The 21,935-nt window shown below is 46.9% G+C and overlaps 1 protein-coding gene across 1 annotated transcript in view; it reads right to left on the bottom strand.

The window, feature by feature from the left end:
* The window catches only part of cux2b (cut-like homeobox 2b), a 94,848-nt gene that overhangs the window by 5,433 nt on the left and 67,480 nt on the right, over window positions 1-21,935 (bottom strand). The window contains exons 4-17 of the mRNA XM_069166051.1: window positions 21,240-21,315; window positions 11,808-11,951; window positions 11,453-11,600; window positions 10,102-10,187; window positions 9,632-9,698; window positions 6,789-6,837; window positions 5,908-6,003; window positions 4,427-4,618; window positions 4,264-4,322; window positions 4,119-4,167; window positions 3,810-3,909; window positions 2,871-3,500; window positions 1,625-1,726; window positions 639-1,471 (exon numbers count right to left, since the gene is read on the bottom strand). Of these exons, the coding sequence (XP_069022152.1) occupies window positions 639-1,471; window positions 1,625-1,726; window positions 2,871-3,500; window positions 3,810-3,909; window positions 4,119-4,167; window positions 4,264-4,322; window positions 4,427-4,618; window positions 5,908-6,003; window positions 6,789-6,837; window positions 9,632-9,698; window positions 10,102-10,187; window positions 11,453-11,600; window positions 11,808-11,951; window positions 21,240-21,315 (2,631 nt within the window). The remainder of the gene's footprint in view (window positions 1-638; window positions 1,472-1,624; window positions 1,727-2,870; window positions 3,501-3,809; window positions 3,910-4,118; window positions 4,168-4,263; window positions 4,323-4,426; window positions 4,619-5,907; window positions 6,004-6,788; window positions 6,838-9,631; window positions 9,699-10,101; window positions 10,188-11,452; window positions 11,601-11,807; window positions 11,952-21,239; window positions 21,316-21,935) is intronic.

Below are 21,935 nucleotides of genomic sequence, written 5' to 3'. Positions count from 1 at the left end.
GGATAACAAGAAAAGAAAGGCGACGCCTCGGATCCAAAGGAGGAGAAGTAAAGAAGAATATATTGTCTGACAAAGCAGCTGCAGGCTTTCAGGACAATATAGTAAACTTTGAACAGTTTTCTTTTTGGGGTTTTTGACGTGTTTTTTTTCGTCGGGGTAGATCACCTAAGGCAACGGTGTCAAAGTCAAACGGGATGTTTGTAGTGTGATGATGCTCAGGACTTGATATTTAACATGGGAGGCAGGAAGTCTGCTCCATGCCAAGAAGCTGTGGGCTGCATATACCGCTGCTAAAATGGTGGGACTTGTTATCAGGTTTAAAGGAGGGAATTAATTTGTGTTGTTTTGGTGTGTTTTGTGTTTACTGAGGTTACCTTGGTCTTATATTTCATGTTGTCTGAAGGTCTGAAACCGTTAAGAACTTAAAAATGGCAAATATTTTGTATTTTTTTGGCTGCTTACGTTCACTGTTTATGAATTTTACACCCCTGAACATATATCAAAAGCATAATGTAATTGTTAATATCATGCATGTCTCATCTCTCTTATCTCCTGCCGCAGGATGAGATTTCAGTATTTCCCTGCTGTTTGTTTTTGCTGCAGCATGCAAACGTCGCCATGACAGAGCGGCGTCTGACCTTTTCACCGAAGATCCTCTGACAGATGCCGTTCTTGGCCAGCTTCTCCTTCACCTGCCGGGTCAGCTCGAGGGTGTCCACCTCCCGGTACATGTACATCTCGTACTGCTCCGGAGTCAGCGGCGGCACGGTGGGCTTCAGCGTGCGGGGGATGTAGGCCGGGTAGTACGAGAGGCGTCCCGGTCCCGGAGACTCGCCGCTCACCGAGGTGTCCGACTCCACCTTCACCTCCACCGGCCGGCCCAGGCTCAGCTCGTCCTCGGCGGCGGACGCCTCCTCGCTGTTGGGGAGACACTCGCCGTTCTCCAGGCGGGGCCAGGGCCGGGGCAGGGCGGAGGGCCCGGAGGAGGAGGAAGACAGGGAGGGGGAGACCGAAGTGAAGGGCCGGGAGCTGCCTCCGCCGATGAGCCCCAGAGGCCCCCGCTCGTGCGACCAGTGCTGATCGAAGTACGTGCCCACCTCGCCGATTTCTGATTTGACTTTGCGGATGATGTTCTGGACGAAGGCGGCGGGGGAGAGGACGCTGAGCGGCGTCTGGGGGCTGCTGATGGAGTTGGCCATGCACACGGTGACGCAGCCTCCTTCCTCCTGTTTGATGGAGATGGGTAGAGCGAGGCCCCTGGAGCGCTCGGGGGGCCCCAGCTGCTCCACCTGGACTCCTGAGCTGGCCGTGGAGGCCCGGCCGCACGCCTCCATCTCCATCAGGGCGTGCTGCTGGGCCTCCATCTCCCTCCGCGCCTGGTTCAAGATGTTCTTTATGGTCTCGTCGGAGCCACCGCCCGGCCCGTTACTGCTTCTGCCCGACGAGCTGTTCAGAGACGACTTGCCGTCACCTAAACGAGAAAAAGAGCCACGCGCTGATCGCACTTCCAGTTTAAAGCATTTAAACCAAAACGGAAAATAAAAATCACTGTCAATAACAAAACAAAACAAAATCAATCAGTGTGGCTTTTTTTTTTTTTTAACTGTGAAACATGCAGTCTCACCTCCCCTCTGGGACTGGATCTCCTTCTTGGCCTGCTCCAGGATATTCCTAATGGCGTCGTCTGACCCAGTTTCAGGAGTTCGGATGCGCGGAGTGATGCTCCCTGCCACAGAGGGTAACAGAGAAGAGATAAAGATAGAGGGAGGGAGGGAGGAGAGCGGAGGGGGGGGGGGGGGTGAGTGGGATGGTTGATCAGAGAGCAGTTCCAAAGCTTTTGCTTTTGACTGCTAGATCAATGGCTGCCTTTGAGCGCGTGCTGTCTGAGGTTGCAGTATACGGGAAGCTCAACTTTCAAAAGCGGTGAATCTAGGGAGAAAACAAAGTTTAAAAGTAACACTATAAACATGGCAGAGGAAGCCGTGCAGGAGTCAAGGATTAGGTCCAAGTAGATTAGAGGTTTAAAAGGAGCGCAGGTCCAGGAGCCGAGCCGCCGAAACAACACGGCACGATTGTATCTGCTCAGAGAACTTATTGGTACATCGCGGCCGCACGAAACTCCAAATCCACTCAAAACCCCTCTGGAAAGAGATTTTTACAACATCTCAGGTCTTATTTTAGTCGCTCTGGCAACATGTGGCATCACCTGTTTAACCGAGTCATCGAAAACATCTATTTTCAAGACAAAACGAGGCTGAGGATATAAATTACCTAAAATATCAGATGTTAGACAATTTGTTTATGCAAAAAAAAAATCGCGCAGTTACTTCCCAAATCTCATTAAAAAGATTATAATTAGCAGAGAAACAAACAATTAAGGTCACAAAAATTGCATTTCCTATAAATGGAAAGAAAACTGGGCCTTATAGATGTTAGCAGTAACTAATATGAGAGTAAATTGTGTGTTAGCTGGGGACTATTTTCTCTGGTGGATTAATACAAAGAGCTGCATTACCATAAACATGCTACCCAATGTTAAAGTCTGCCCACTGATGTGTTTTTAAGACTTTTTGGACACTAAGACACAAGAAGCTAAATTAGACCCAATACTTATTAAACTTCAACAATTAATTGTTTCGTTTTTTTCACAGGGTTTGATCACAGTAAGGAAAATTTAAAATATCAACTGCCCTACAATTTGTATACAAATGGCAGCGGATGAACACGGAGGACATTTCTGATACTTCCTTTAAAGTCATTTTCTCTTCCAACTCAGTGGTTTTTAAATGATAAATGACAGTTCTGTGCAGTAAAGCCGTGTGTAATGGAGTACCGAATACTTCCCAGCTGAGACTGCATGTTTCTCTCACCTCTCTGTCGGACCTGGATGGTCCTGAGCGCCAGGATGTTCTGCTCGTCGGAGAGGAACTGCTTCATCTTAATAAACGGCTCTTTGCCCTTCACGGTCAGCTTCCTCCAGGGTTTGGGTCTGGCCAGGATCTCGCTGACCGAGCCCTGGGAGAGGCCCAGCACGTAGTGGCCGAACACCCGCTGGCCGATGTTATGCTTCAGCAGCTGCTCCTTCACCTGGAAGGCGATCTCCGCCGTGTCCAGCTGGTCGTCGTCTCCCGCCGTCGAGCTGCCGCTCTCCGACTGGTCGCTGGGCAAGCCGGCGTCGACGCTGCCCGCCCCCACCGACCCCTGGGAGGCCGACATGAGGGCGACTTTGGCTGCATAGAGGGCGGTGGGGAAGGCCATGAGGCCGTCCTTTTTGAAGTGGGGCGAGAGGAGCTGCCTGTGGAGGATGTGGTCTCCCGACAGTCGGTCCCCGGAGCACGGCGACACGGAGAAGGGGCGGGGGAGGTCGTGGCCGGAGGAGGAGCCGTCCAGGGTGGGGGGGCCGGGGCTGGGGGAGGCACGACTGTCCGCCTGAGAGGAGGACGAATGGGAGCCGGGCGGCCGGCCTGTCTCCCTACCTGTGTCCTCAGAGTGGTCGTCATCTGGAGACAGAAAACGCGTCATCACTCACTCCCTGAGTCTGCACACGGCCGCACGGACTCACACCAAATGTTTTCCAGTTTAAAACCCGGATATTTCAAGAATTAAATCACTTTCTCTCCGGACGACATCTTAGGGAGTCTAAAAGTCTGAAAAACATCGACTACAGAATCGACTGAGCCCGACTGCCGGGTGCCAAGCAATCACTGAACTACGGGCAGTTTTTTAGAAGATGACAAAACTTCCTGCCTCTCAAAACTCCACAAACAAAACTATTTAAAGTAATTTAAAGTTTTTTGGTTTTTTTTTACCATTGCTGTGCAATATTCGGGTTTTATCCACCAGGTACTTGTGAGATGGAAGAAAGGCCTCTTTATCCAGCAGGAGAGCCTCGGCAGCTTTGGCAGAATCCTGCACACAAACACAAACCCGTTAATGTCCGATTAATCAATTACAGCGGCCGTCAATATCTTTTATAATGGATGATGGATCAGTGGAGCGTTCGGTGGCGCCGCTGTTAGAATATTAAGAGGAAATAGAAGGTATAAATTGGTAAGAGGAGGAGGAATTTGCTTAAAAACTGCTTTGTGAACATGAAGCTCGTGCAGCAGTTTACACACCTGGGATGAGCTGCCGTTCGCTGAAGCCAGTTTCATAACCTTTAGGATACTACGGACGGAAAAAAAACATGCAGACAAAGTCATATATTCTATGTATATACTTTAACATCAATTGGTGACACGTTCCGACACAACCAATTATCACCTGAGCTCAGTTTTAATCTCTTCGTAGTCCATCTGGGATTGCAGTTTAGCTTCTAATCTCTGGAAGAGAAAAAAGACAAAGATGTTTTATTAATAAGAGACTCATTAATTATCAGAGCCACTGAGGACAGAGGAGGTGGTCCTGGCATGTCGCAGCCGCTCACCTCAATAGCTTCTGTCTTGTAGGCGAGCTGCCGCTCCAGCTCGAGGATCTGATTGGCCGAGGTCTCCTGGACTTCCTGCAGTGTGAACTGCAGCCGCTGAATGTTCTCAAGGAGGCGGAGGATCTCGCGGTCTTTAGCCAGCAGCGCGGCCTCCAGCTGGGTGGGCAGCACGTCGCCCCTCTCGTTCTTCTCCTGACGGGAGCGAGAGGGAGACGAGGACCGAGGGAGGCGTGAGGAGGAGGACAGAAAGAATTAAAGGCAGCAGAGGGGAGCGGCCAGTGGGTCACAACATCCATTAAACAGTTGGAAATAAAGAGAATACAACTTTTACAAAGATGAGAAAGTTTAATAATACAAGTTCTTGGACTAAATTCAAGATACGAAGGCAACAGATTAAACATTTCACCATAATTCACCATAATTTCATCGTAATCTGATGATTTATACAGAACAAATACATCTACATTTATGTTGTGTTTGTCATCATCTGCACATTTTTATTAAAGGGACATTTACAAAATTTATGTTATACGACTTTGCAGCAAATGTTTGACAGGTATCTCGTATATGTATGTTTTTGTTTTGATTAAGAAAGAAACACAGGAATTAAAGGACTGAATTATACTAAACACTGCTCAATTTGAAAGGTAATATCAAAGAGTTAACAATCTTAGGAAGTTATAAAGTCTATACGCTCAAGTATATGCTGGACTGAGAGTTTGTTTTTATTTATTTGTTTACCTGTTTATCTGTTTTTCTTTTTATATTGCTATAGTTTTTGTCCAGGAATGTCTGTTTATTTATATGGTTTTATTTTCTGAATATGTGGAACCATATAGGTCCTTGAGTCTCCATAAAATTAAGGGAAAGTTTCTGAATAACCGATAAGAAAAGTTGCAACCGCAAAAGTCTGAAGAAACTTCATAAAGAAACTGACAAAACTACAAGGTTACCACAGAAATGTTGAATTAGTAGTTTAGAAGTTGCAAAAAAAAAGTTTTACAAAAAAAGCTTTAATAGAATAAAATTATTTACTGAGGGGACAGTAGCATTACAACAGTTTTACAATACTTAAAAGTTCATCATGAGGAAAAGTCCTCCAGTACAAGGCAATATTATCAAAATGTACATAAATATCAGGACATAAAGCTCCAGGAAATTATCAGTATTATACTATAATTAAATTATTCTATCAATATCTTTTATCAAGGAGGATTTAACATGTAAGCTGAATGTCGTAGATGATCTTCACAGAGCTGAATCAAGCATGTCAGGGTATTTATAACAAGAATACGCTGAGAGTAATTACATGTATTATATCTGCGAAGTAACATGTAGCTGCAGTTGTCAAAAAGTGCCGGGCGGTAAAAAAGTAAAATATATCCCTTTAAAATGTTCATAGAAACACTGTCCTTGTACCTGAGCTCTGTAAATGCGGACGAAGAAGCAGAAGCGCACGTCACGCCTGACGTCATTCTTACCCTGGTAGCGCCCTCTGCTGGGTGGCAGCTCCCGGCGGTGCCACCGGCTAACTGCTCCTTCAGCCGCTCCACTTCCCTCTGAGCCACCTCCGCTCTCTGCGCACACAGACAGACGCATCACAGCGGGGGTTTTTTTTTTTTCCACTTTTCCATCCGCCACCCACATCAAATTGGCAAAATGAGATGATCAAGGTGAGAGCATATACATAAATCAGAACTTTTTTTTTTTTGTAGAGGCGAGCGGGGGTGGGGGTGGGGGGGGGGGGGAAACGAGAGCAGCCACCGGTTCATTCTGCTGAGGGGGCTGTTTGTTTCGGCCCACTTTATTCCCCAAACTGTTTACCGGCTCTGTCACACCCGGCCTGCTAATTAATGATTCATTTTGAGAACATTTATCCAGGAGCTGCTGGCGGAGAGCAGCGGAGTGAGGAAAAAAAATAAATAAAAAAATAAAAAACAAGTGCGTGTGTGAGAGAGAGAGAGAGAAAGAGAGAGAGAGAGAGAGAGAGAAAAAAAAGCAAGATGGGGAAGAAGAAAAGAAGTATCACGAGGACAGGAAGCAATCAAGGCGATGAGATAACCACGAACTCCCGGCGTTCGCCACTCGGGCATCAATCGTGCGCGGCAGTCTCCTGTTCTCCGCCGAGTGGAGCCCACCGACGGGGGCTCAGGTTTACACTCGCTAATCACACGCTCAGGGGAGGGCGGGTGGGGTGAGGTGAGGTGGGGGTGGAAGGGGGGCGGGCGGGGGGTGGGGAGGGGAGGAGGCGCACAGGACGGAGGGTGTCTAATTAAAGCCGAGGCTTGATTACAGGAGTGATTACCTTAACGAAGGAGCATCTCAATCAGAGGAGTGCGCCGGTGGAGACCGTGTAACTCACCTGGTTTGCTTTCTCCAGATTGGCCATGATGGCGCCGACCTCCTCTGCCCTGGAACACAGACGGAGACGAGACAGACAGGCAGACGACGGGAGAACAACGGGATTACTGAGGAGGATTTCGCACTTTCCAACAAGCAGGAAAAAAATATTCAAAAAACAACGAGACCAAAAAAAAAACAAAAAACAAAAAAAACAAGCCCAGCTGTTATTACACATTCTGTTAATTATACAAAGCCTTTACAAAAAAACAAAGCTGAAACACTTTCTTTATACATATTTCAGGAAATTTAAATAAAAGAGTTCCAGAAGAATCTTAATAATAACGGAATCAGAGTCAAAACAGAAAAAAATAAATAGCAAAGACCGGCTTAATCTCCAACTTCACTATAATTCACGTATATGACTTAAACTGGGAGTTGATATCATTTCGGAGTCTGGCTTCGTACTAGCGCTCTGCACCGCCACTCTGAAGTGCGGACCAATCGGCGCCAGGTGTCGGTGGCTATCGGCGTTTGTCCCGCCCCCCTCCTTCACTGTGATTGGACGGCTGTTGACGGTGACGAGCGCAACTCTCGGTGACCGGAAACAGACGCGGACCGTTCGTTTTAAAAATACGTCGTACTCAGGAAAAAAAAAAAAAAAAAAAAAAAAGGCTTCGGTGGACACGGTAGGTGGCTGCAGCGGTGGAAGACTGTCGGCCGGTTTTGCCGCATGCTGATTGGTTGAAATGAACCAAAAGGGAACGTCTGCAAATGATTCTCTATGGAGGGCGACGGGACCCATATTCACACAGTGAAAGTCCCGTAGGGGAATCAGGTCCGGTTCATCATCGCTCCTCTATTGGCTCAAAATTCAAAACTGGATTTTGGGAAAAATTAGGTCATAACTGCAAATTTTCGCCGTTTCACCACCGACAGGAAATGTTTCACTAACCATCAAAAAAAACCTCAAAAAAAAACTTTTTAAATTTTATAACTTAATTGAACATGTTTTAAACCAACCAACCGGATTCTGTTTGGAAGCTTTACCCACAATACCTGGAATAGTCCGGTAAATTAATCACTCCCTAATAAGTTATATGAAGATACTGAGAGTAAAAAAAAAAAACCATCCTCATCAAGTGTTATCGTCTCTGTCTAAAGACGCCAATAAACATTAGTTACGACACGACCCCTGTCCTGTGAATCACGACGAAGTGTCCAATCAGCGAACGGACGCACATACGACCGGTTTCCTCAGAACTCTCGAGATTGAACTCCGACTCGCCTCCATACATCTAACAATCAGAGTAGTCTAATTTAAACAGAAGCTCAGCGGGATTATTCATGAGGTTTGTTTGAAGTTCAACAGTTTCATTTTGCACACACGGGACCCGATTTTCAAAAGGTAGATAAGGATGAATTAACGAGGATGCTGTGATTGATTTAAATATGCACATATAAGGTTTCTGGCATTTCGGGACACGGTCGTCCTTTTTTTTTTTTTTTTTTTTTTTTTTTTAACCAAAAGAAAAAGTAATAAAATTAGACTTTTTCTTTTTTAATCCACATTAAACTAAATACATTCAGCCAAACCTTCATTATCTTTCATGTTTGCGCCGTTGTCTCACATTTAAATGTGTGAGTACCTAAAATATCATTAGTTTAATAGGTTCAGTGTGTTATAAAGACTCAAGAAAGAGAAATGCAGTCCTCCAAAACACCAACCTATTCTTGGCGTTAATGGCGCCCTGGTTTCACGGGGGTTTTCGGAGGGTCTCGGCCGTGTCCAGGTTCTATCAATAAGGCCGGGATAGATGGCGCCCCCGCTGACAGCAAACACTAACAGGTGTCAGCTCCACGTTTAATGAACTTGTGCAGTACGGAAAATGTTTTGTATTGATTACCTGCTCGGCCGCTCAAGTCGAAGCAGACAAATAGTCTTTCTTATCAACATTGAGGAAACAGTCAGTGAGAGTAATAGAGGCCCGGACCGGGCGTTCGGAGCGGCTCGGGGGGGTCAGCGTGTAGGGGTGGGGGAGGTGTGTGTGTGTGTGGGGGGGGGGGTAACAGTGGCCGGAGCTCTGGTAGGTCTTCGGAGGACGAACGTGACCGGCACAAACGCGAGCGGGAAAAAAAAAAAAAGCATTCAGAAAAAAATGCATCTTTCAAGCTACAGCCCCCCCCCCCCCAAGAAAAAAGGAAAAAGGTAAAGACCGAAGTGAAAATGTGTCCGATTCTGACAAAATGGATGGCAGCGGGTCTAGAAACATCAGTTCAATCGCGCCATGGATTAAGCCTGGGAGAAAATCCATTAGCAGCGACTGACTGTGCTCCGGAGCACAACCCAAACAAAGGAGTGTTTACTTTGAATGTCTATCGACATCCTTCATACGAGCGCAGATTCATTTCAGCCGTACGGTGGATACATTGCGCTCAAAGACCAGGACAAGGTAGAGTGTTTTCTGAAGCAATCTTTAAATGGAGCAATTCTTCTTGAGGGCTGTCAAGGCCCAGCTGCCGGTTGAAGGCAAACACAGACCTCTCTCATCGACCTGCATTAGCGGCTGAGTCACTCTCGCTCTCCACCTCCTTTACAATGGCATTCCTCAGCTGCACCATCGGACGGGAGAGTTTTTATGCAGGCAAATTCTTTTTTTTTTTTTTTTTAAATGCCGGCTTCGGCACTCGAAATGCAACGCTGAGCACCGGTGAGGGGAGGCCACAGTGGTGGCAGTGTGTAACCATCAGGGCTGCAGGACCGGAGGGAGAGGGAAGGGGAGAGGGAGGAGGGGGAGAGGGTGGGGTGGACGAAGGTTTCCCAGAAATGTAAAGTAAACATAGAATGTAAAATGTGACTCTTACTTGTTGGTCACCTCCTGGTTGTATTTACATCGCAGGTCCAGCAGCTCGGTCTGTGCAGTACTCAAAGCTGGTGAGAGGCAGACCGGCGGGGGTGAGGGTGACGGGGGGGGCGGGGGGGGGAAGTGAGATATTAACTTAAAAAACACATGAACTTTGACCTTAAAGCGACATGTTCCTCCCCCCTCTCCCCTTTTTTTTGCCAATCGAGTTTCTGGACACATTAAAATCTTGTTCACCTTCAAAACACAAACTTGTTCAAACACTTTCAATGTCGAAAAAAAAAAACCTTTTATACTTTTATTACTGTTATAATATCACACGTGGCCGAGTTTTTTGTTGTGTAAACTTGAACTTATATTCAATCAGGAGCAGCAGTGTTTCAGCAGGGAGGTGCGGGGGGGAGGTGGGGTGGCACCACGCCACACATGTAGCGGCTCTTTAATAGGTTTAAATGAAATTAAACCACTTACACGAATGCAGAACTTTGATCTTCTCCTCGGCCTCCGATAGTCGGTCGGCCCAACTGACATCGGCGCTCTCCGCCGCCGCCTCCTCCCTGAGGGAAGAAGAGGAGGAGCCTCCGTCAGTTCCTTCACTACATCACATTTAAAAATACAATAACATAAAGTTTTAGGCCTCGAGATGGAAAAATATGCACTTTAATCCTGTAATGTGATGTGTGTAGGTTATAAGTATGTCTGTGATCAAATGAAATTATGGCGCATTCATAAGCAACTGAGAAGAGGGAAGTCAAGAGTTTTTTGAGAGCTCCGAGAAGGTCTGACGTCACTAGAAATATACTTGCTCAGCGGAAAAATAAGTGACTTCTTGGTTAATATAGGTCATACTGGTTAGAGAAGGGTATTTTACTATACTGACAGACAACAACAAGTTAATGGCCTGCCACACAGCCGCTACTTTGTTGCCTTTACTTTGTTACCGTTACTTTGTTGCAGCTACTTTGTTGCCGCTACTTTGTTGCAGATACTTGTTGCCGCTACTTTGTTGCTTTTACTTTGTTGCCGCTAGTTGTTGCCATTACTTTTGTTGCTGTTACTTCATTGCTGCTACTTTGTTGCCCTTACTTTGTTGCCACTACTTTGTTGCAGCTACTTGTTGCCTTTACTTTGTTGCTGTTACTTTGTTGCCTTTACTTTGTTGCTGTTACTTTGTTGCCTTTACTTTGTTGCTGTGAATGTTGCTGTTACTTTGTTGCCTTTACTTTGTTGCTTTTGCTTTGTTGCTGTTACTTTGTTGCTGTTACTTTGTTGCCGTTGGTTTGCTGTTTTAAACTTTATCTGCTAAACGACAGGTAAAAATGTAGCGTACAAATAATAGTGACTCCATTTCATCCCTGCGATGGTCTACATGTGTGATGATGAGGTTGTTTGTCAGTATTCAGATAGCAGATATAGAGCAGAGTTCCTGGCCGCTGCCATGTTGCCTGTTTGATGTCATGTGAGCGCCCTCAACTGTGAAGTCAGAGGATACCAAATGGCAACTTTCCCGCTTCCCAGCTACCTGAACGCACCATTAAATGACTTTGTTGGCCAGGTGGAGGGCGATTGTTAGGCCTTCCAGAACGGCTCTTGTGGACCACCGATGGTACACGGACCACAGTTTGGGAACTATTAGTTTTTGTAAACACTTTCTACAATAGCAGTTCTAACTACAGAAAACAGTTAATAAGACTTTTTTATACTTTTACATTAATATGAAAAAAAAGTTGAATATTATTGTTTTAATAAGCAGAAACTGTCTGTATGCTGTAAAATGGTCCTCGCAAACTTAACATCTTAAATGTCTTAAATGTCTTCTCACCCTCGGTCCTGGTGGTTCTGCTGCGGGGAGCCCGGGCCCCCCGGAGCCGGTGTGCTGTTGGGGGTCATCAGGGAGGCCGGAGAGCTGGACTCTGGGGCCTCTTCTGTCACTGCTGCGTCTGAGACTGCTGGACCGTCCTCTGCGGGCTCTGAGTGGACAGAGACATCGTTTATTTTTTTGTAGGAAAAATAGCCTTCATAAGTTGACTGCTTCTCAGACATCTTCTCATATTCTGATATGATTTTTAAAACCTGGTGCAATTTCAATGAGCTTGAACTTGCAGGCAGGTGCTGCAGCAGCCACTGGAGCGCTGCCTGCTGCAGAGGTTTTTTTTTTTTTTTTTTTTTGGCCTGACCTGTCTTTTCAAGGCACTCCAGGTGTTTCTTCCAGTGCCCGCTGATCTCCCGCACCAGGGCCTGGCCGTCTGGAGCCGAACTCTGAAGCTGGTGCAGCCTTTCCTCCAGGGAGTGTGAGGCCTCCAGCACGGGAGCCGGATCTGTGGAAAACAGGCACAAACAAATCTGTGCAGAAAGGAACGACTGAGATTCACATGATATCCATACCGCTGCTACTTTTTCAAAAAAAGCAAAATAGCTGTTTTAGTGTGCGGCGCTGCCTGTAAAGCACATTACAGAGTTTTCCTGCAATCGCAGTTTGAACAGAGGCAGACTATTCCACCGAGACTTGTTTCCAAAGAGTGACTCTTAAGACTTTCCCCACTCAGACGCCTTTGAAAATTTCACAGGCTGGACCTAATGACACGAGCGCCGGCACCGACCCCTCACATGTGCAGAAATCAAATCTAATGAGTCTTCTCACGCGCTGATGAACGGCAAAGAAGACGAAAAAGATTACGATGAATAAGCGACAGAGACTTAAGTCCCAAGTATACACCTAGGCAAAGTGTAGAAAAAGTCTGCTCCTGAAAAGGGGGTTAAAAAAAAAAAAAAAAAAGCGGGATTCTTTAGCACAACAGAGGAGCTGTTTTGCAATGCATGCGCGGCAGCACCGGGCCCATGGGGCCAACTAGGAGGCTGTTTCTCAGCTAACAAGTCTCCTCTGTATCATTTGATCATTTAAATTATTATGCCAGGAATTCTCAGGAGGCAGCTCGGCACTCCACATCACAGGGCTGTTTTTAATCTTCCCCTTCCCTTTCTTCCCCTCCCGAAAAGTTCAACAGCTCAGAGAGAGAGAGCTGCTCCTGTTGTGTACCTGCCTGCCGAACACCAAAGGAGGTGACTTCTAGTGCCAAAGCACAGAGAAGGAAGCTCAGGGGAGCTCCTTGACAAGGGGGGAGGCGAGATGTGGAGCCACGCGCACTCAAAACGCACACACACACACACACACACATACGGGCGCGCACACACACACACACACACACACACACACACACACTTCAAAACTCTAAAAGAGGAGGAAAATCGCTGCTTTGCTGCACAAACTTTTCTCCCACAGCTTTCATCCACTCATCTTAGACTTCTGTGCGGAACCCAATTGGATCCCTTCTTCAGTGTGGGCACTGACTGAAGTGACTTTTCATAAGAAGTTGGGAGCCACAGACGTTTAAACTTTACCAGATGCCACAGAGCAGAATGCAAAAACTCGGGGTGCCGGCAGGCCACGCAAAAAATAAACGCTCATCACAGAGAGGGGAAGAGAGAGTGAGAGAGGAAAACTTTTTTTTACCGCGGCGTGCAATTCGTTGAAATCCCGGTCACACATTGCAGCTCGGCATATCTGCATTTTCATCACACAAACATTTTGGGCCATTTAATTGATTGAGCTATTTTTCCCAGGACCGTTTACAGTCAAACATTGTCTGCATTCATTGTTACACCAGCTACGGAGATATTGCATCAGTCACAAGGGACATCACTATTAAGAGCACAGCTCTTCTAAGACAAACAGGATGACTTAAAGCACTGCTATTCCATCGACCCACTGTCACAGAAATCACTTTATCAGCCTCTTTCCCATATATCCTTTCAACTTTTAATGATCAAAGGACAGAGATTATAGTAAGGGATCTCTCACGTATGGACAAGTCGGGATTATCAATCGGCGGCGGGGGAGTAAAGTAAAGTCAAATTTAAAGTGAAGGGATATAACATAAGTCTGTATACAAAATTAACCCCCATCAAAGCGGAGCAGCGGGGTTACTCTCCGCGGACCCGGGATCTACAGTTACCGCGGGAAGAGTCCAGAAAGACTGCTGATAACTTTGGAGAAATAAAAAAAATACAGCTGCTAATTGATGGAGCTAATAAGAGGCAGCGGAGCTTCTTCTCAAAGCGGCTCTGAGGGTAAATCCACCGACTAAAGCCAAACGCTAACCCGCAGAAAGCTTTGTACTCCCTCGCACTTCAATCAGGAACGGCGCCGAGCGTCCGGTTGGAGTCACACGGCTCGACTCTCCCCGGCAAATAAACGGTTCATTTTTATGAATTCGTCTCTTATCTTAATTATGGATGATTGGACGTCCGCTCGCAGGTCAGAAGTGATCGAGCGGCGGCGGGCTCGTTTAAGCTAATAAATCACATCATTTCACTCTGGTGAATACGGCTCCGAATCACAGCCACTGGGAAAAAAAAAAAGATGAGTCTCCTCAAAACCGCGAGGTCGGCGACGACTCCTCCGATTGTCTGACTGCTCTCGTTTCTCGCGCCGTCTTGACGTCTCTTTCGTGAGATGTAAACCATTACGGATCTCAGAAATTGACACCAGAGTTATAAATAACCACGTATAGAAAGCAGGAAGATAAGGTGGATGTGTTCAGGCACGACCGTAACACCAGTGGTCTAAGTTCAGGTTTTTGAGTCACTTATTTCACAGAAAATAAAACGGTAAAATGGAAAATGGTCTGCTCGTAAGGTTGGTGGTTCGTGCAGTAACACATAAGTAAAACACAACGCCGGCATGCAGAGTTAAAACCAGCGTTCAGGGTGTTCGCTGCCACTGTTGTCGTGACAGTAACGACCAAATCTAACACGGTCACATCGGTAGTTCGCAGACGGTAAATGATCTCGTGTCGCCGGTGGTTTGATACATAACGCGTTTATGCAGGATTAAAATCAGTAAATTAAACAAAAAGTGCAACTACGGTTAAAAACCATTGAAACAACAAGGCTGATTTATCTTTAATAAAGATCTGATCTGCTTTTCAAACAAAGTTTGAACTGGTGATGCTCATCAAGTTTCAAAACTCTAAATTAAACTGTATGAAAGATGAAATAAAAAGTCCGATTTATTCAATCCTGAACCTGTTTAAGAATGAGAGCGAGCTACTGATGCGACCACGTTAGCTTTGGTCGTTACCGTCGTGACAACGCTGGCAGCAAATTGCTTGTGCTGCATCATGGGAAACGCATGTCCTTCAAAATGAAAGCGCAGCAACTGAAATTCTGTAGATTTCAAAATAAAAGTTTGCCTTTTTTATTTTCAACCTCATCATCCGTGATCCACATCTGGGTCGCGACCCACCAGTTGACTACCACCGCCGTAGACTGACTGAAAACAGTTAGCAGTATCTATTTTCATTAAAAAACATTTAAATTTGATACCTGATGAAAGATGAATGTAAAATATGGCGGTTTGCGAAAGGAAGTTGGTTTTGTATTCACGGTCAGACATTTTTCCTTTTGAAGTATTTTGAATCTAGTAGAAGTCAACAGTGGCCTGAGTGTAAGGAGACTGGATGGAGTACACGAGGTGTTTTCATCCTGGCCGACGGGCGTTGAAGCTCGCTGGTCGACAGCCTCGCCGCGTGATGCGCTTTAATTAGAAATCCAAACGTTATCAGCTTAAGACACGGCCAACAACTACATGAACAAGACCCGAAGTTTATGATGTAATAAAACTGTCGGCGTGGCCTTTTTTTTTTTTCTGTTTTGTTGAGTTTGTGCACCATCTCAGCTCCGTGTTGATGCCGAGTTTCATCACTTCGGCGATAATGAGGTTACCACCCGGCGTAGCTGCCTTCCTCGTGGTCACTTGCTGGTTCGTGTTCTCCGTTGCACGCACGTCTCAGAGCGCTCGCTGTGTCCGGGCGAGACTGGCGGGGTGGCGCCGGGTTTCAGCATGTGTGTCTAGGTGGGTGGGTCGGGCAGGGGGAAGGGGGGCGGGGGGGAAGGGGGAGACGGAGCGTGGTGGTGCGCCAAAGACAAGCAGGTGTGTCGGGGCGGTCCGTCTTGGCCCTGTCAGCGATACACCATCATTAGGCGGTGTGGGCGCAGTAGGGTGCACCATTATGTCTCCCTGGGCCCTGTGTAATTACGCTCTGACATAATTAACCCAGCAAGCCCATTAGCCGAGCATTGGCTGGCTGAAGAGAGAAAAAAAACAAAAAACGCTATAATTATTTGTTGTGCGCATGTTAATGAGGCCAGCTGTGTTCCCATCATACAACACGAACAAATTAATTTACAAGGCTGTGCTCCAAGGTTTTTTCTTTTCATTCAAAACAGTCTTGTTTTTTTTTTTATTTTTTTTTTTATTTTCCTCCCTCTGAGTGGACTTCAAGGTCCGTAAACACGCTCCGCCGCTGCTGCAACAAACAGTAACACTGCTGTAATATTGTTGTCAAGGACCAAAACTAGGTTGACAGAACACTAAAGTCTTTACTTTCAACCTTCACGGATAATGTTAAGTGATATGAGAATTTGGAGAATAAATTGCTGCCACTTTGCTTTTACCTGTCAAGGACTAGTTTTTGATTAGAAGAAACACAAACTGCTGGCGACAAAAACAAAACAAAAAAAAAAATCCAGAAACATGACTTTCCACCGATTTAAACCAACGAGCATTTCATATTCAGAGAGCAAAACTTGAAGTCTCACTTTACCTTGATGTGGCAAAAAAGAGAAGAGAAAAATACTAAAAGAAAAAAAAAAAAAGAAAAAATCTGATTGTGGTGAAGCGGCGGCGGCTTTTTGTGTGCAGCGAAACAAAACATTAAGCTCAAAGAGAGGAAAAACTTTTTAACCTGTGCTTTATTTTTATTTTTTTTTATCATTGCCGTTTCACGTCTTTGTTTGACAAACTGAAGGACGAAGAAGGAGTGACATCAATGCCAAGACACTTTTTTTTTTTTTTTTTAAAGCTCAGAACAAAGACGGGGAGCCGAGGAACAAAGAGCGGAGCCAGGCGGTATTTAAAATTAACACGAGATGCTGCAGCAAAACAAGAAGCGGCAGTGACATCCCAAAAAAAAAAAAAAAAAATTAAACATTCACTGGGAATTATAAACAAAATAAAAATAAAATAAAAAAACACCTACTTTCACATTCTTATTTATTGCACTTGTAAGACAAATCACACGGAACTAACATGATCAAATACACCCGTGTATCGTCTTTATATTTTTGAATCCCGTGATTATATCTTATGCACGTGTGCACACGCACACACACACACACACACACACACACACACACAGACATTCCTACACACACACACAGCTGCTGACTTTTAAGAGCACACTCTTCTCCCCGGTCCCTCTGGGGGTCTCCTACTCCACGGGGATCGGTTTGGAGAGGCCCGGCTCTTTTTATGAACATAATGCATTATTAAGCACCTCAAACATCTCCTGGGCCTTTGTTTATTACTGCTCTTATTAATCACTTGTGCATAATCTCGTCCCGCCCAGAGAGCTTTCATTTTTCCATCCAGCTTTTTTTTTTATTATTTTTTTTTTTTTTATGTGTGCACGCTCTCCCCTCTTTATTTTCCAACAGACTGCCACACAAATGCACAGGGGGCACTTCTCCTTCACTCTCATCCCTGACTGCAGGTACTCAGCCGCCGCACAATTACAATAAAGGCAGCTCTGGCCGTGCCTCGCAGGCCTCTCAACGCTGCTGCTTGCATTTGTATATAGGAGGAGGAGGAGGAGGAGGAGGAGGAGGAGGATGGGGGGGAGGGTTGAAGAAGGACAACTATTCTTTATGCATGTGGACGACTCTGAATTACTAAGGTCAGCGTGTTCTGTTCCCGATCATCTCATAGCCGAGGGAAACATCTGACGCGAAGTGTGGGCGAGGCACTTCTAACCGTCTCATAACAGAAGATGACACGTGCTTTTTGAAAGGGGACAAAAAAAAGGGCGCTCTATCTGCCCGCAGTACCGCCGGTCACCACTAGCAAGCACTGTTGCCATAACATTTCTCACCGTACAGTACGCGGGCGCGCACACACACACACAAATATATATATATAAATATATATATATATCTCAGACATGCCGGAGGCCCGTCACACACACACACACACACACACACACACACACACACACACACACACACAACACACTTAGAGGGGTGTATTCAGATCAGAATCTTCACAAAGTCTCGGTGAGCTCCCCGCTCGGATAAAAGCAGACGCCATCTAAAGGAGAGGGGGAGTCGGCGGGATCCTGAGGGATGAGCCTGTGTACTAAGAGGAGGCGAGGAAGAGCAAACACCTGGAGCGTCAGTCTCAGGGCTACGCCCCTGGCGACAGGGCCTCGCCGCTCTCACAGAGGTGGCAACAAACGCCGACGTTCAAACGCCACACACACACACACACACACACACTCCAGAAGAAGAAGAGCAGAGATGGCGATGAGGAGGAGGAGGAGGAGGCAGAGGAGGAGAGGAGGGCGGAGGGTGGGGAGGAGGGGGGGGGGGGGAGGAGTAGTTCGGTGCATCTCTGGGAAATCTCGCTGAATCCGGGCAAGAAAGCTGCCACTGTTTTTCGGCGTTCAGTGATCAGAACGTGTTTATACGCGCTGATCAAAAAAAAATGTATAAATAAAAAAAAATAAACGAGGTGCGGAGGTGATATAAACATTGTTGGGAGGGTAAGGGAGGGGGGGAGGGCGCTGTTAACGGGCCTCTTTTCAAGCCCCAGACTGCGGTGGAAGTTACAGTGCACAGCATGGGGAGATGTCACAGGCAAATCAAAATACAGAGCGCTAATGAAACACTCCAGCGGATTGACATGTCGGCTTAGGGGCCTCATGAAAGGAGGGGGGGGGGGGTGGTGGTGGGATCACTTCAATCACTCGCATCAAGAAGTTATTTCTGTTCTGTTGCAGCCGAGTTGAAGAGGAGCATTAACAACAAAAAAAGAAAACAACAACAACAAAAAAAAACAAGCGTAACGTTGTCACGTTAGGAATCTGGCGAACGTAACGGACGCGTTATTCTGTATTGGATAGCGGCGCGGCAGCAGAGCGGATAACTGATATGTGACCAGATGTTAATGATATCTAGATACAACAGGTCACATATTGAGCTGCTGCTGCCGTGTGCAGCCCTCCTCCTCCTCCTCCTCCTCCTCCTTCCCCCCCCCCCCCCCCCCCCCCCTTTGCATTCATTAACTCTCCTGTTGGCCTGCTCTGATTGGACCGCGGCCTCGGTGTCGGCACACACACACGCGCACGCACACACACACGCACACACACACGCACACGCACACGCACGCACACACACGTTGAGGGAGAGGCACTTTCAAATGAAATAATATGGGGGGAGGGGGGGGGGGGAGAAAAAAAAAACGTCCCGCGATGAATAGTAATAACTGCATTAAGATTAACGAGCACGGCATGTAAAGAATAATTGCATCTGTCAAAAGATTAAAAATACATGAGCTGTAGCGTTTGTTGGGGGCGTCGGGGGTGGGGGAGTGGTGGTGGGGGGGGGGTAGAGGGTGGTGGTGGGGGTGGTGGTGGGGGGTTTCACTGTTGTGTTTGAGGGGCAGAGAGAAATGAAGTGGGGCCACAGCCAAATGACTGTCCTCCGGTGTACCTGGAGTCATCCATTCTGTCGGGGGGGTGGGGGGGTGGGGGGGTGACCTTGGACACCAGGCAGCGAGATGTACAGTGACAAACAGGCAGCAGGAATACTGTAGGACCTCCTCGCAGATGGCAGATACTGCTAAAAAAAAAAAAAAAAAAAAAAAAAAAACGCCGACGCACAAAACGCTCCGACTTTGATTTGGCCGTGTGGAGACGAAGGACGAAGCCTCCGACCGCCGATAAACAAACTACGATTAACGCGCCTTTTAGAAATGAACGGCGAGGAGACCGGTGACACGGCGGACTTCGAGCGGATCCTGAACGCATCCTAACGCGACACCGGGACGACTTTTTTGTGGAAAAAAAAATAACATTCAATGATGTCGCGAACAGATTAGACTTTTAAACCGAGACATGAACTTTTCAATGAAAGTGTAGACCTCGAAGTTTGAAACCACCGGAGCAGCTTTTAACCAATCAGCACGGACCGCCACCAAACTCACCGAGCTGCGAACGACAGAGTGGAAATTAATAAAACATTTTATAGAGTTAAATAGTTTAAATGAAGTTTTTTGCTCCGGCTGGAATTCTTCCGATATTTATCCGGCGTTGCTACGACCGTTCGTATCCCTTCATCTACTGTAGCTCCGCCTCCGTCCCCGCGTTCAGAAAGTCATCGCGCTTGGCCACGCCCACTGGTCGCTGATTGGCTGAGCGAACCTCAACAGGAACTGGGGCTCCTGTACGTTCAGGTGTAACGACGAGTGAAGACACGCAGGGGGCGATAGAGGAGAGCAAATTTCTTTCCTCGCGTCGAAAAAAAAAAAAAGTCGGCGTCGGTTCACGCTTTAAAATCTTTGTTCTCGAACACAACGCGACTCTTCGCCGACTCCGTTTCGCTACTCGAGAGCGGTTCGTGACTAAACGCCGTCCCGCGAGACGCTCCGAATTAAGGCCTCGACATTAGGAAAAAAAAAAAAAAAAAAAAAAAAAAGGTATAGGTCAGAAAATCAAACTGAATGCATCTTCAAAGGAGCGGTATTTTCTTATCAAGGAAATAACTCGCATTCAAAGTGTGTGTGTGTGTGTGTGTGTGTGTGTGTGTGTGTGTGTGTGTGTGTGTGTGTGTGTGTGCGTGCGTGCGTCGCGCGCGCTGCAGGCGCGGTGGCGCAATATCAAGCAGGGGAGGGACTTCAAGGAAAAATGGAGACCTTTAAAAGTCAGCCGCTGCCGTCGCCATTTCTCTGACGCAGACTTTTATCTTGTATTCATTGAATCTGTAAACAGCGTTCTCTCCTCCTGCCACAAGTGTTTCTCTGATCTTGTCTGAGATTGTTAAGGAGGGGGAGGGGGGGGGGGGGTTGAAGGGGGAGGGAGGGAGGGAGGGGGGGCGGCTTTTTATTTTATTTATTTTTTTTTTTTTGCCGTCTCCTGCAACAAAGAGGCAATCCGGTACATGTTGACACGGCGCCCAAGTAACAACTGAATAAACCTCTTCCCTCCGCTCTAACTTACTGCCCCCCCCCCCCTCTCCCCCCCCCTTCCCCCCCCCACTGGCCTCATCAGGCCGGCGGTTTCCTGCGCGAAGCCAGACTTCAGTTGGGATTTTAATTGGCCCTCCACAATCAACAGCAGAGCTCCTCGAGGACGTGTTTCGCTCCTCAGCCCGGGCTGCACTCAAGGACCAGCGCCGGGTTTTTGAAGTGGCCTCACGCAGAGTTTTTGGAAACCACTCTGAGAGCGAGGGAGACTTTGAAAAATAGATAAGAGCCACGGGGTATGTGTTTTTTTTTATTTTATGTACCTCATATCCATGCGCTGTTGCACCATAACTATATTTCTACTATATTTTGTGGGCGTAGGTTTTTTTTTGGTGGAGGAGGCTGGTCCGACGATCGCGGCGAGGTTTGACGGGGGGGGACTGATCTCCGTGGAGACACGGATGATTCCAGATGTTGGCGAGTGTGTTCATGTCGTTGTTGTTCGTGAGGATGCACGTGTCTCACCTGGGGCGCTCGATGAGCTGTTTGTAGACTCCCAGGAACGCCGACTCGGCCTCCTTACTGCGCTTGTTCAGAGCGACCACCTGCGGGGGGGAGGGGGGGAGGGGGAAGGGATGGAGGGGGGGTGGAGAGGGGGGGGAGGAGAAGACGCCGTTAACGTGGTCCGACTTGATCCCGGCATTATGATGTCACACTCACGATGCGAACGTTTACATATCAAGCTTTTTTTTTTTTTTTTTTTTCCCCACCGACGTAGAGACCGATTTACTAAAAAAAAAAAGTCTGCGTGTAAAAAAAAAAAAAAAAAAATCAAGGCGCTAACTTTTGGAATAAACACGCAACTTAGCATCGTGTTATTTGAGATCGCGTCGCTTTACGATAAAAACAGTTCTGCGAGTTTCTAGCGTGCAGAAGCAGCGACAACTCCAGAAACAAGACACAAACTATGACGATACGCTCCCTGTTTAAACCGCCCAAGCTGTTGCATGTTGCGAGGTGACATTTGGCCTGTTATACGTAGGTGCCGGTGTGTGTGTGTGTGTGTGTTTGTGTGTGTGTGTGTGTGTGTGTGTGAGGACGCTCGCCAGTGGCCTCCATCACCAGCAGCACTCTGCTATCCTCGGCTCGGCGGGTGACGCAAACCAATTAACGATTCATTAGGAGGGACAAAGAAAGCGAATTAGCCGCCACCTGGCCCCCATGG

The sequence above is a fragment of the Embiotoca jacksoni genome, unplaced genomic scaffold, assembly GCF_022577435.1.
Source record: "Embiotoca jacksoni isolate LCO1_2020_lvr unplaced genomic scaffold, fEmbJac1.0.p SCAF_37, whole genome shotgun sequence".
Lineage (NCBI taxonomy): Eukaryota > Metazoa > Chordata > Actinopteri > Embiotocidae > Embiotoca > Embiotoca jacksoni.
Note: the sequence above shows the minus strand (reverse complement) of the source record. Positions and strands in the feature narration are given on the sequence as shown.